At 37.0% G+C, this 12,354-nt stretch overlaps 1 protein-coding gene across 1 annotated transcript in view; it reads left to right on the top strand.

Annotated features, from left to right (window-relative positions):
- The first annotated feature begins 1,027 nt into the window (after nt 1–1,027).
- LOC139408277 (protein Shroom3-like) overlaps nt 1,028–12,354 on the top strand; it is a 150,203-nt gene continuing 138,876 nt past the window's right edge. Inside the window, exon 1 of the mRNA XM_071151981.1 lies at nt 1,028–1,882. Within this exon, the coding sequence (XP_071008082.1) occupies nt 1,739–1,882 (144 nt within the window). The 5' untranslated portion in view covers nt 1,028–1,738. The remainder of the gene's footprint in view (nt 1,883–12,354) is intronic.

Here is a 12,354-nt window from a genome sequence, read left to right as displayed (position 1 = left end):
ATGTGGAAGTAGTGTTTCTTTTTTATTCTCTTTCATACTGGCTTAAGGAATCCATCATTTTAAGATGTAATGCAAGTACTGCTACTAATTACATGTTGCATATTTATGGTTATAATTATCACACGCTCAAAATGCCACCTATTGTCCACCGTTCTGTACTGTACTATTTATATTTCTGACAACTTTTACTTTTACTTCGCTACATTCCTAAAGAAAATCATGTACTTTTAATTCCATACATTTTCCCAGACACCCAAAAGTACTTGTTACAATTTGAATGCTTAGCATGACAGGAAAATTGGACAGGAGTCACATGCGCTGAATATACAACAGGTTTACAGTGAAATGCTTACTTACGAGCCCCTAACCAACAATGCAGTTTCAAAATATACAGATAACAATAAGAAATAAAAAGTAACAAGTAATGAATATGTACATGTAGGTAGAGTTATTAAAATTACTATGCATAGATGATAACAACAGAGAGTAGCAGTGGTGTAAAAAGGGGGTGGGGGGCAATGCACCGGGTACAGAGTCAACGCGAGGGGGCACCGGTTGGTTAGTCGAGGTAATTGAGGTACATGTAGGTAGAGTTAAAGTGACTATGCATAGATTATTAACAGAGAGTAGCAGCAGTGTAAAAGAGGGGTCTGGGTAGCCATTTGATTAACTGTTCAGGAGTCTTATGGCTTGGGGGTAGAAGCTGTTTAGAAGCCTCTTGGACCTAGACTTGGCACTCTGGTGCCGCTTGCCGTGCGGTAGCATAGAGAACAGTCCACTTTAGCTTGTTCCCACAATACAAGTGGCCATTGATTCAAATTCAATATACATTTGAGTGAACTATCCACATAGTAATATTTAGAAATGTGGACTTTTATTTAGAAGGTTTCGTCATTAGCATACGAACGTGGCGTCCTCATTTGTGCTGCTGGTAGAATACTAGTGGAGAGGAGGGGGAGGCAAAACCTTATTTGCCGTTCTCCTTGCTGCAGTATATTATCAACACTTTGCATCTATGGAACTGGACTGGGGATGCTGAACCGCATCAAGGGAACAATATTGATTCAAATGTTATCCTGTTGAGTACGTCCATATTCTCAATCTATCGGCAATCTAGGTGGAACTTTTAGAGAAAGTAGGTGAATCAAGTGTCTAGTGCGCAAAAAGTTTTTTTTTCTGACGGGGCAAATTGACCTGATCCCGCTGCAACCAGCTCGCCGAGGAGAGAAGAGCGCTCGCCTTTCTCCCAGCCCAGTGGATTGTAGCAAATTCTATTGTGATGCTAAAATGAAGTCGTAAGAGGGAGAGGGCTGACCAACGATCAGAAGTGAAGCTATCCACGGGATTTCTGCAAAATCCATTTGAAGTTAACATTTTTTTTCGTTTGATCCATCCATTTAATGTTATGTTTGTGTAGCGTTTCATTTTCACCACTTGTTGTTGACTGTTGGAACGAAGTTAAATTGTTTCAACAGACAGACTGCGGCGAGAGAGAGAAGGCAAACCATGTTTCATTCGCTGACTAAGATTCGGTAGTGTTAGGAAATGATTTAGCCTGTCTGATAGGAGTGGACATGCCCCTCTCGGTATGCGCTGCAGAATACTTTAATAAGAAAAGGAAAATATAACAAATCATTTATTCAATCTTTTCGAAATCATTTCCCCTCTGCTGTGGGTCTGGTGGACTGAATAGGACCCGAGCCACCAGGACCAGGCTTCCTCGGCAGTGCTAGTGATTATGGATAGCAGTCTCCCCAGCTACAGTACAGTCACACACCGAGGAAAGACGCTGTTTCTGGAGGCTCGACTCCTGGGTGGGGCGCCCTGGGGCTTTCAGCTCAAAGGAGGTCTTGAACATGGAGAAGAGTTGATCGTCTCGAAGGTAAGACAGTTCTATGTCTATGTCAGTTGCACCCCTAGCTGAGTTTACTTATATACATATCCATGGACGATATCCATATTTCCGGGATCTAAACTAGAACTAGTGCACGCTCCCTCCCCATCCACCCTTCCCCCCAAATTGCTACTTTGTAATATCAGGCCTATGAACACAGCTGTCATAATTGGGATTAAGTGAAAAGTCCCCAAGGGCAACATTGTTACTACCCCCAGGCTAGGTGGAAGGAAGGACTGTGACGTTGCTACAGCGTTACAATGTGTCTGTTTACAGAGTCGTGTTACAATGTGTTTATTTCATAGAAGAGGAATTGAGCAATTTTTGATTTCCGATTGTATTTGATCTGCAGTACATGTTGCGACAGACAAATCATGTCTAGAACTCATCCGCGGTCAGATGTTTTTTCCGTGTGCCTCATCAAGAGTACGTTTACAGTTAGTAGGAGCAGGGCTGCCAACTGTTGATGAAAGCTTGGAGTGAGATTTTGCCTAGAAGGGGGGACTGTGGGTCCTCCCCCATTTAAAAAAAAAAAATAAAAATCAGTTTTAAAGCTATTTTCCTGCAATTCTATGTATTTTTTTTTTTACATGGTTTAGGCTTATGACCAGGGAGGAGGGAACACAGGTCAGGGGTATTCAGAATGCTTTGACCATTAAATGAACACAAACAATTTGACGACTTTGACATTTTTTTTGGGGGGGGGTGAAATTTAAAACTATGCTAATATTTTTTTAAAACATGTTTTTTCAGATGGTTTGAAACTTTATTCAGACAGTAATGCAATTAGATGGGGAGACAGGCAAATGGCAGAAACACTGAGAAGGTTGGTGGGAATGCTCTGCATAGGAAATACTAATATGAATGGCTGATGACAGTGGGTAACCAAATATTAGATTGCAGTCTCTTTGTCCATTGACTGCTGTCAAGGTAAGGACACAAACATTTGTGTCCTTACCTGCTGCCTAAACTTCTCGCTGCCCAAACCTCTCGCTGCCATGCTTTTGTCTGCACCAGAAATCTGAGGTCTCATGATCGGCTCCATATGCTTTTACATGTGTAGGCTACTGTTAGGAATAACAACTATCTGAAGGCCTTTCACTGTGCTTTACATTACTACTGTTAGTAATAACAACTAGCTGAAGGCCTTTCACTGTGTTTTACATTACTACTGTTAGTAATAACAACTATCTGAAGGCCTTTCACTATACTTTACATTACTACTGTTAGTAATAACAACTAGCTGAAGGCCTTTCACTGTGCTTTACATTACTACTGTTAGTAATAACAACTATCTGAAGGCCTTTCACTGTGTTATACATTACTACTGTTAGTAATAACAACTATCTGAAGGCCTTTCACTGTGTTATACATTACTACTGTTAGTAATAACAACTATCTGAAGGCCTTTCACTGTGCTTTACATTACTACTGTTAGTAATAACAACTATCTGAAGGCCTTTCACTGTGTTATACATTACTACTGTTAGTAATAACAACTATCTGAAGGCCTTTCACTGTGTTATACATTACTACTGTTAGTAATAACAACTATCTGAAGGCCTTTCACTGTGCTTTACATTACTACTGTTAGTAATAACAACTATCTGAAGGCCTTTCACTGTGTTATACATTACTACTGTTAGTAATAACAACTATCTGAAGGCCTTTCACTGTGCTTTACATTACTACTGTTAGTAATAACAACTATCTGAAGGCCTTTCACTGTGCTTTACATTACTACTGTTAGTAATAACAACTATCTGAAGGCCTTTCACTGTGCTTTACATTACTACTGTTAGTAATAACAACTATCTGAAGGCCTTTCACTGTGCTTTACATTACTACTGTTAGTAATAACAACTATCTGAAGGCCTTTCACTATACTTTACATTACTACTGTTAGTAATAACAACTATCTGAAGGCCTTTCACTGTGCTTTACATTACTACTGTTAGTAATAACAACTATCTGAAGGCCTTTCACTGTGTTATACATTACTACTGTTAGTAATAACAACTATCTGAAGGCCTTTCACTGTGCTTTACATTACTACTGTTAGTAATAACAACTATCTGAAGGCCTTTCACTGTGTTATACATTACTACTGTTAGTAATAACAACTATCTGAAGGCCTTTCACTGTGCTTTACATTACTACTGTTAGTAATAACAACTATCTGAAGGCCTTTCACTGTGCTTTACATTACTACTGTTAGTAATAACAACTATCTGAAGGCCTTTCACTGTGCTTTACATTACTACTGTTAGTAATAACAACTATCTGAAGGCCTTTCACTGTGCTTTACATTACTACTGTTAGTAATAACAACTATCTGAAGGCCTTTCACTGTGCTTTACATTACTACTGTTAGTAATAACAACTATCTGAAGGCCTTTCACTGTGTTATACATTACTACTGTTAGTAATAACAACTATCTGAAGGCCTTTCACTGTGCTTTACATTACTACTGTTAGTAATAACAACTATCTGAAGGCCTTTCACTGTGCTTTACATTACTACTGTTAGTAATAACAACTATCTGAAGGCCTTTCACTATACTTTACATTACATCATATATTTCATTCACATTTTCTTTACACTCTTGAGAACAAATCAAATATTTGGAAGTCCATGAATACTGTACACACACACACACACACACACACACACACACACACACACACACACACACACACACACACACACACACACCCATCACCCCTACTTGCTCAGAGTCTTGATAGCGATAGTTCTGAACAGGACTGTGGTGGTCATGGCTGCCAGTCTCACGGTAACTGACTATTAATGAAGAACGATGAGCGAGAGCGCAGGAGAAGTGGTTATGTTGAGCGTATAAGGTGATCATTTGAAACAGGTCCTGTACGCTAGATTTAGAGTTATTTGGCAACTTTAGTTGTGAATGATACAATCCTTAGAATGTCTTAGAAATTAAAACGAATATGAGCTGCATGATGCGACTGGAATTTGATCGAAAAGAATCCGTCTGCGTTGAAAATAAATAAAAAATAATAATAATAATTACAAAACAATTTGTTGTAGTTCCGTATCTCAAAGTAGAAGGTGGCATATCGCTGTTCTGACAAAGATATGCTCAGGTCGGATTGTTAGAAAAGTCACCAGCAGTCAACCATCTTTCAGAGATTCAGTTGTAGAGAATCATGGGAAGTGTAGTCCTTTATGCCTGGATGATGCTCTTAGTTGATTGATGATTTGAGAAAGTAGAGAAAAAAAAAGCTTGAGCTCAGATCCTTGCATTCCTCTCATCAAGTGATCATATTTTCACCCATCATACTTTTCTCAATTTAATCTAGTCTTTGCTAATACAGTACCAGTCAAATGTTTGGACGCACCTACTCATTCAAGGGTTTTTCTTTATTTGTACAATTTTCTACATTGTAGAATAATAGTGAAGACATCAAAACTATGAAATATCACATATGGAATCATGTAGTAACCAAAAAAGTGTTAGACAAATCAAAATATATTTTATATTTGAGATTCTTCAAAGTAGCCACCCTTTGCCTTGATGACAGCTTTGCACACTCTTGGCATTCTCTCAACCAGCTTCATGAGGTAGTCACCTGGAATGCATTTCAATGTGCCTTGTTAAAAGTTAATTTGTGGAATTTATTTCCTTAATGCATTTGAGCCAATCAGTTGTGTTGTGACAAGGTATGGGGGTATACAGAAGATAGCCCTATTTGGTAAAAGACCAAGTCCATATTATGGCAAGAACAGCTCAAATAAGCAAAGAGAAATGACAGTCCATCATTACTTTAAGACATGAAGGTCAGTCAATACGGAAAATTTCAAGTACTTGAACGTTTCTTCAAGTGCAGTCACAAAAACCATCAAGCGCTATGATGAAACTGGCTCTCATGAGGACCGCCACAGGAAAGGAAGACCCAGAGTTACCTCTGCTGCAGAGGATAAGATCATTAGAGTTACCAGCCTCAGAAATTATAGCCCAAATAAATGCTTCACAGAGTTTAAGTAACAGACACATCTCAACATCAACTGTTCAGAGGAGACTGTGTGAATCAGGCCTTCATGGTGGAATTGTTGCAATGAAACAACTACTAAAGGAAATCAATAAGAAGAAGAGACTTGCTTGGGCCAAGAAACACGAGCAATGGACATTAGACCGGTGGTCTGGAGTCCAAATTTGACATTTTTGGTTTCAACCGCCGTGTCTTTGTGAGACGCAGAGTAGGTGAACGAATGATCTCTGCATGTGTGGTTCGTGTGTGTTATTTCATAGTGTTGACGTCTTCACTATTATTCTACAATGTAGAAAACGGTACAATAAAGAAAAACCCTGGAATGAGTAGTAACTTTTGACTGGTACTGTATAAAAAAAGTAATTTATCAAGAGAACATCCCTCATCCCTACTGCTTCTGATCTGACACTCACTAAACACACATGCTTATTTTGTAAATGGTGTTGGAGTGTGCCCCTGGCTATCCATTAATGTAACCCGTTGCTGACAGGTGTATAAAATAAAGCACACAGCCATGCAATCTCCATAGACAAACATTGGCAGTAGAATGGCCCGTACTGAAGAACTCAGTGACTTTCAATGTGGCACCGTCATACGATGTCATGTTTCCATCAAGTCAGTTTGTCAAATTTCTGCCCTGTTAGAGCTGCCCCATCAACTGTAAGTACTGTTATGAAGTGGAAACGTCTAGGAGCAACAACGGCTCAGCCGTGAAGTGGTAGACCACTCAAGCTCACAGAACGGGACCCGGCGAGTGCTGAAGCATGTAGCGTGTAAAAAAAATCCTCTGTCCTCGGTTGCAACACTCACTACCGAGTTCCAAACTGCCTCTGGAGGCAACGTCAGCACAATAACTGTTAGTCGGGAGCTTCATGAAATGGGTTTCCATGGCCAAGCAGCCGCACACAAGCCTAAGATCACCATGCACAATGCCAAGCATCGGCTGGAATGGTTGGACTCTGGGAGCAGTGGAAGCATGTTCTCTGGAGTGACAGCTCTGCCTTGGGTGTTTCCGCATAATACTCCACCTCTCTCAGGAAGAAAACACTAATTAAATCCTGCAATGTTTCTGTGTGTTTGATGCAGCAGGAAGGATGATGTTGTTTCCCCCCCCCCCCCCCTAATATATTTAACGCATAATTACATTACACTTCCTGGTACCTGTATGCAGAAAGGTGTTTTAAAGCAGTTTCCACACCCATCAGACACAGTGATCATAATGTAGAGGAAAAACAAAATTTCCAAAGATTAGACCTTAAAATAGTTGTGAAAGCGATCATACAAAGAGATTTTGCGATGATTCCTATGTGGAAGATGTGACTTTTTTGTTGTTGTTCTGATAATGTAATGAGGAACAGCCTGACACAGTACTTATGAAAATATGTTTAAGCATTTATGAAAGATAGTGTGTGTGCCCTCAGCCCTGGAGTAGAGGCAAAGGTCATTCCGCTGGCCAAGAATAGTTCAGCACCCTTTAATGGTTCGAACAGCCAACCCATCAACCTGTTACCGGCGCTTTGCAAACTTTGGGGAAAAATGGTGTTTGACCAAATACAATGTTATTTTACAGAAAACAAATTGGCAACGGACTTTCAGCATGCTTATAGGGAAGGGTATGCAAAACATGCTTGGCACTGACACAAATGACTGATGATTGGCTGAAATAAATGTATTAATAAAAAGATTGTGGATCTGTTTAGTTTGACTTCAGTGCAACTTATGATATCATTGATCATTAAAAAAAATATATATACATATATATATATATATATATATATATATATATATATATATATATATATATATATATATATATATATATAACTTTTATTTAACTCATAACCTAACTCTAAAAAAATGTAGGTGTTATGTATTTTCATCCTCTATCGTGGATTGAGAGTTGCCTGTCTAATAGAACACAAGAGGGTTTCTTTAATGGAAGTGTGGTGTACCACAGGGCAGCCGGCTAGGGCTATTATTGTTTTCTGTTTTTACTAATGACCCTCCACTAATCTTGAATATAGCCTGTGTGTGTCCATGTACGCTGATGACTCAACAGTAAACACGGCGGCTACGACAGTAAAATGAAAAGCTCCAGTCAGTTTTAAGGTGGCCAACTAGCAATTTCGCTGGTGCTAAATATCTCAGTGTGTATTATGCATTATGTAGTGTAGTGTATTATGTAGTATATAGTGTAGTATGTAGTATGTAGTGTGGTGTATTATGTAGTATGTAGTGTATTATGCATTATGTAGTGTAGTGTAGTGTATTATGTAGTATATAGTGTATTGTGCATTATGTAGTGTAGTGTATTATGTAGTATATAGTGTAGTATGTAGTGTGGTGTATTATGTAGTATGTAGTGTATTATGCATTATGTAGTGTAGTGTATTATGTAGTATATAGTGTATTGTGTAGTATGTAATGTATTATGTAGTGTATTATGTAGTGTATAGTGTATTGTGTAGTATGTAATGTAGTGTAGTGTATTATGTAGTATATAGTGTATTGTGTAGTATGTAATGTATTATGTAGTGTATTATGTAGTATATAGTGTATTGTGTAGTATGTTGTGTATTATGTAGTGTAGTGTATTATGTAGTGTATAGTGTATTGTGTAGTATGTAATGTATTATGTAGTGTATTATGTAGTGTATTATGCATTATGTAGTGTAGTGTATTATGTAGTATATAGTGTATTGTGTAGTATGTAATGTATTATGAGGTGCATTATGTAGTGTATTATGCATTATGTAGTGTATTATGTAGTATATAGTGTATTGTGCATTATGTAGTGTAGTGTATTATGTAGTATATAGTGTAGTATGTAGTATGTAGTGTGGTGTATTATGTAGTATGTAGTGCATTATGCATTATGTAGTGTAGTGTATTATGTAGTATATAGTGTATTGTGTAGTATGTAATGTATTATGTAGTGTATTATGTAGTGTATAGTGTATTGTGTAGTATGTAATGTAGTGTAGTGTATTGTGTAGTATGTAGTGTATTATGTAGTGTATTGTGTATTATGTAGTGTAGTGTATTATGTAGTATGTCGTGTATTGTGTAGTATGTAGTGTATTATGTAGTATGTAGTGTATTGTGTAGTATGTAATGTATTATGTAGTGTATAGTGTATTATGTAGTATCTAGTGTATTATTGCGTGTATTGTGTAGTATGTCATGTATTATGTAGTATGTAGTGTATTATGTAGTGTATTATGTAGTGTATTATGTAGTGTAGTGTAGTATGTAGTGGGGTGTATTATGTAGTATGTAGTGTATTATGTAGTGTAGTGTATTGTGTAGTATGTAGTATATTATGTAGTGTATTGTGTAGTATGTAGTGTATTATGTAGTGTAGTATGTAGTGTATTATGTAGTGTAGTGTATTATGTAGTATGTAGTGTATTGTGTATTATGTAGTGTATTATGTAGTGTAGTGTATTATGTAGTGTATTATGTAGTATATAGTGTATTATGTAGTATCTAGTGTATTATTGCGTGTATTGTGTAGTATGTAATGTATTATGTAGTGTATTATGTAGTATGTAGTGTATTGTGTAGTATGTAGTGTGGTGTATTATGTAGTATGTAATGTATTATGTAGTATGTAGTGTATTGTGTAGTAGGTAGTGTATTGTGTAGTATGTAGTGTATTATGTAGTGTAGTGTATTATGTAGTATGTAGTGTATTGTGTAGTATGTAGTGTATTATGTAGTGTATTGTGTAGTATGTAGTCTATTATGTAGTGTATTATGTAGTATCTAGTGTATTATTGCATGTATTGTGTAGTATGTAATGTATTATGTAGTATGTAGTGTATTATGTAGTATGTAGTGTGGTGTATTATGTAGTATGTAATGTATTATGTAGTATGTAGTGTATTGTGTAGTATGTAGTGTATTGTGTATTATGTAGTGTAGTGTATTATTTTGTGTAGTATGTAGTGTGGCGTATTATGTAGTATGTAGTGTATTATGTAGTATGTAGTGTATTATGTAGTGTAGTGTATTATGTAGTGTAGTGTAGTATGTAGTGTGGCGTATTATGTAGTATGTAGTGTATTATGCAGTATGTAGTGTATTGTGTAGTATCTAGTTTATTATGTAGTGTATTGTGTAGTATGTAGTGTATTATGTAGTATGTAGTGTAGTATGTAGTGTATTGTGTAGTATGTAGTGTATTATGTAGTGTAGTGTATTATGTAGTGTAGTGTAGTATGTAGTGTGGTGTATTATGTAGTATGTAGTGTATTATGCAGTATGTAGTGTATTGTGTAGTATCTAGTTTATTATGTAGTGTATTGTGTAGTATGTAGTGTATTATGTAGTATGTAGTGTAGTATGTAGTGTATTGTGTAGTATCTAGTTTATTATGTAGTGTATTGTGTAGTATGTAGTGTATTATGTAGTATGTAGTGTATTGTGTAGTGTATTGTGTAGTATGTAATGTATTATGTAGTGTATTATGCATTATGTAGGTGTAATGTGGTGTATTGTGTAGTATAGTGTAGTGTAGTGTATTATGTGGTGTGTTGTGTATTGTGTAGTATGTAGTGTATTATGTAGTGTGTAGTGTATTGTGTAGTATGTAATGTATTATGTAGTGTATTATGCATTATGTAGTGCAGTGTATTATGTAGTATGTAGTGTAGTGTAGTGTATGATGTGGTGTGTTGTGTAGTGTATTATAACAACTACACATTCAAGGGTTTTTATTTATTTGTACTATTTTCTACATTGTAGAATAATAGTGAAGACATCAAAACTATGAAATAACACATATGGAATCATATAGTAACCAAAAATGTGTTAAACAAATCAAAATATATTTTATATTTGAGATTCTTCAAAGTAGCCACCCTTTGCCTTTGTACACTCTTGGCATTCTCTCAACCAGCTTCATGAGGTAAGAAGAAGAGATGTGCTTGGGCCAAGAAACACGAGCAATGGACATTAGACCAGTGGAAATTTGTTCTGGAGTCCAAATTTGAGATTTTTGGTTCCAACCGCCGTGTCTTTGTGAGACACAGAGTAGGTGAACGGATGATCTCCGCATGTGTATTTCCCACCGTGAAGCATGGAGGAGGAGGTGTTATGGTGTGGGGGTGCTTTGCTGGTGACACTGTCTGTGATTTATTTAGAATTCAAGGCACACTTAACCAGCATGGCTACCACAGCATTCTGCAGAGATACAGCCTCCCATCTGGTTTGGGCTTAGTGGGACTATTATTTGTTTTTCAACGGGATAATGACCCAACACACCTCCAGGCTGTATAAGGGCTATTTGACCAAGAAGGAGAGTGATGGAGTGCTGCATCAGATGACCTGGCCGCCACAATCCCCTGACCTCAACCCGATTGAGATGGTTTGGGATGAGTTGGGCCACAGAGTGAAGGAAAAGCAGCCAACAAGTGCTCAGCATATGTGGGAACTCCTTCAAGACTATTGGAAAAGCATTCTAGGTGAAGCTGATTGAGGGAATGCCAAGAGTATACAAAGCTGCCATCAAGGCAAAGGGTGGCTATTTGAAGAATCTCAACTATAACATACATTTGGATTTGTTTAACACTTTTTTTGGTTACTACATGAAGTGTTATTTCACAGTTTTGATGTCTTCACTATTATTCTACAATGTAGACAATAGTACAAATAAAAACATTTTAATGAGTAGGTGTTCTAAAACTTTTGACCGGTAGTGTATTGTGTTGTGTATTATGTATTGAATTGTATTGTGTAGTGTACGTAGTTAGTTTTGTATTATGTAGTGTAGTGTATTGTATTATGTTGTGTGTTATGTAGTGTGTAGTGCATTGTGTTGTGTACTGTATAGTGTAGTGTGTAATGTAGTGTGTAGTGTATTGTATAGTATGTATTGCGTAGTGTGTATTGTGTAGTGTATTGTGTAGTCTAGTGTGTAGTGTAGTGTGTATTGTAGTGTGTAGTGTGTATTGTGTAGTGTATTGTGTTGTGTGTATTGTAGCGTGTATTATGTAGTGTAGTGTGTATTGTATTGTGTAGAGCTTATTGTGTGTTGTGGTGTGTAGTTTTCAGTGTGTATTGTGTTTTGTAGTGAAGGGTGAACTATGTATTGTATTGTGTATGTATGGTGTAGTGTATTGTCTATGTATTGTGTAGTGTATTGTCTATGTATGGTGTGGTGTATTGTCTATGTATGGTGTAGTGTATTGTCTATGTATGGTGTGGTGTATTGTCTATGTATTGTGTAGTGTATTGTCTATGTATGGTGTGGTGTATTGTCTATGTATGGTGTGGTGTATTGTCTATGTATGGTGTGGTGTATTGTCGATGTATTGTGTGGTGTATTGTCGATGTATGGTGTGGTGTATTGTCTATGTATTGTGTGGTGTATTGTCGATGTATTGTGTGGTGTATTGTCGATGTATGGTGTGGTGTATTGTCTATGTATT

Source organism: Oncorhynchus clarkii, chromosome 5 (assembly GCF_045791955.1).
Source record: "Oncorhynchus clarkii lewisi isolate Uvic-CL-2024 chromosome 5, UVic_Ocla_1.0, whole genome shotgun sequence".
Classification (NCBI taxonomy): Eukaryota; Metazoa; Chordata; class Actinopteri; order Salmoniformes; family Salmonidae; genus Oncorhynchus; species Oncorhynchus clarkii.
The sequence above is the reverse complement of the archived record's forward strand: the minus strand, read 5'-3'. Positions and strand labels throughout refer to the sequence as shown.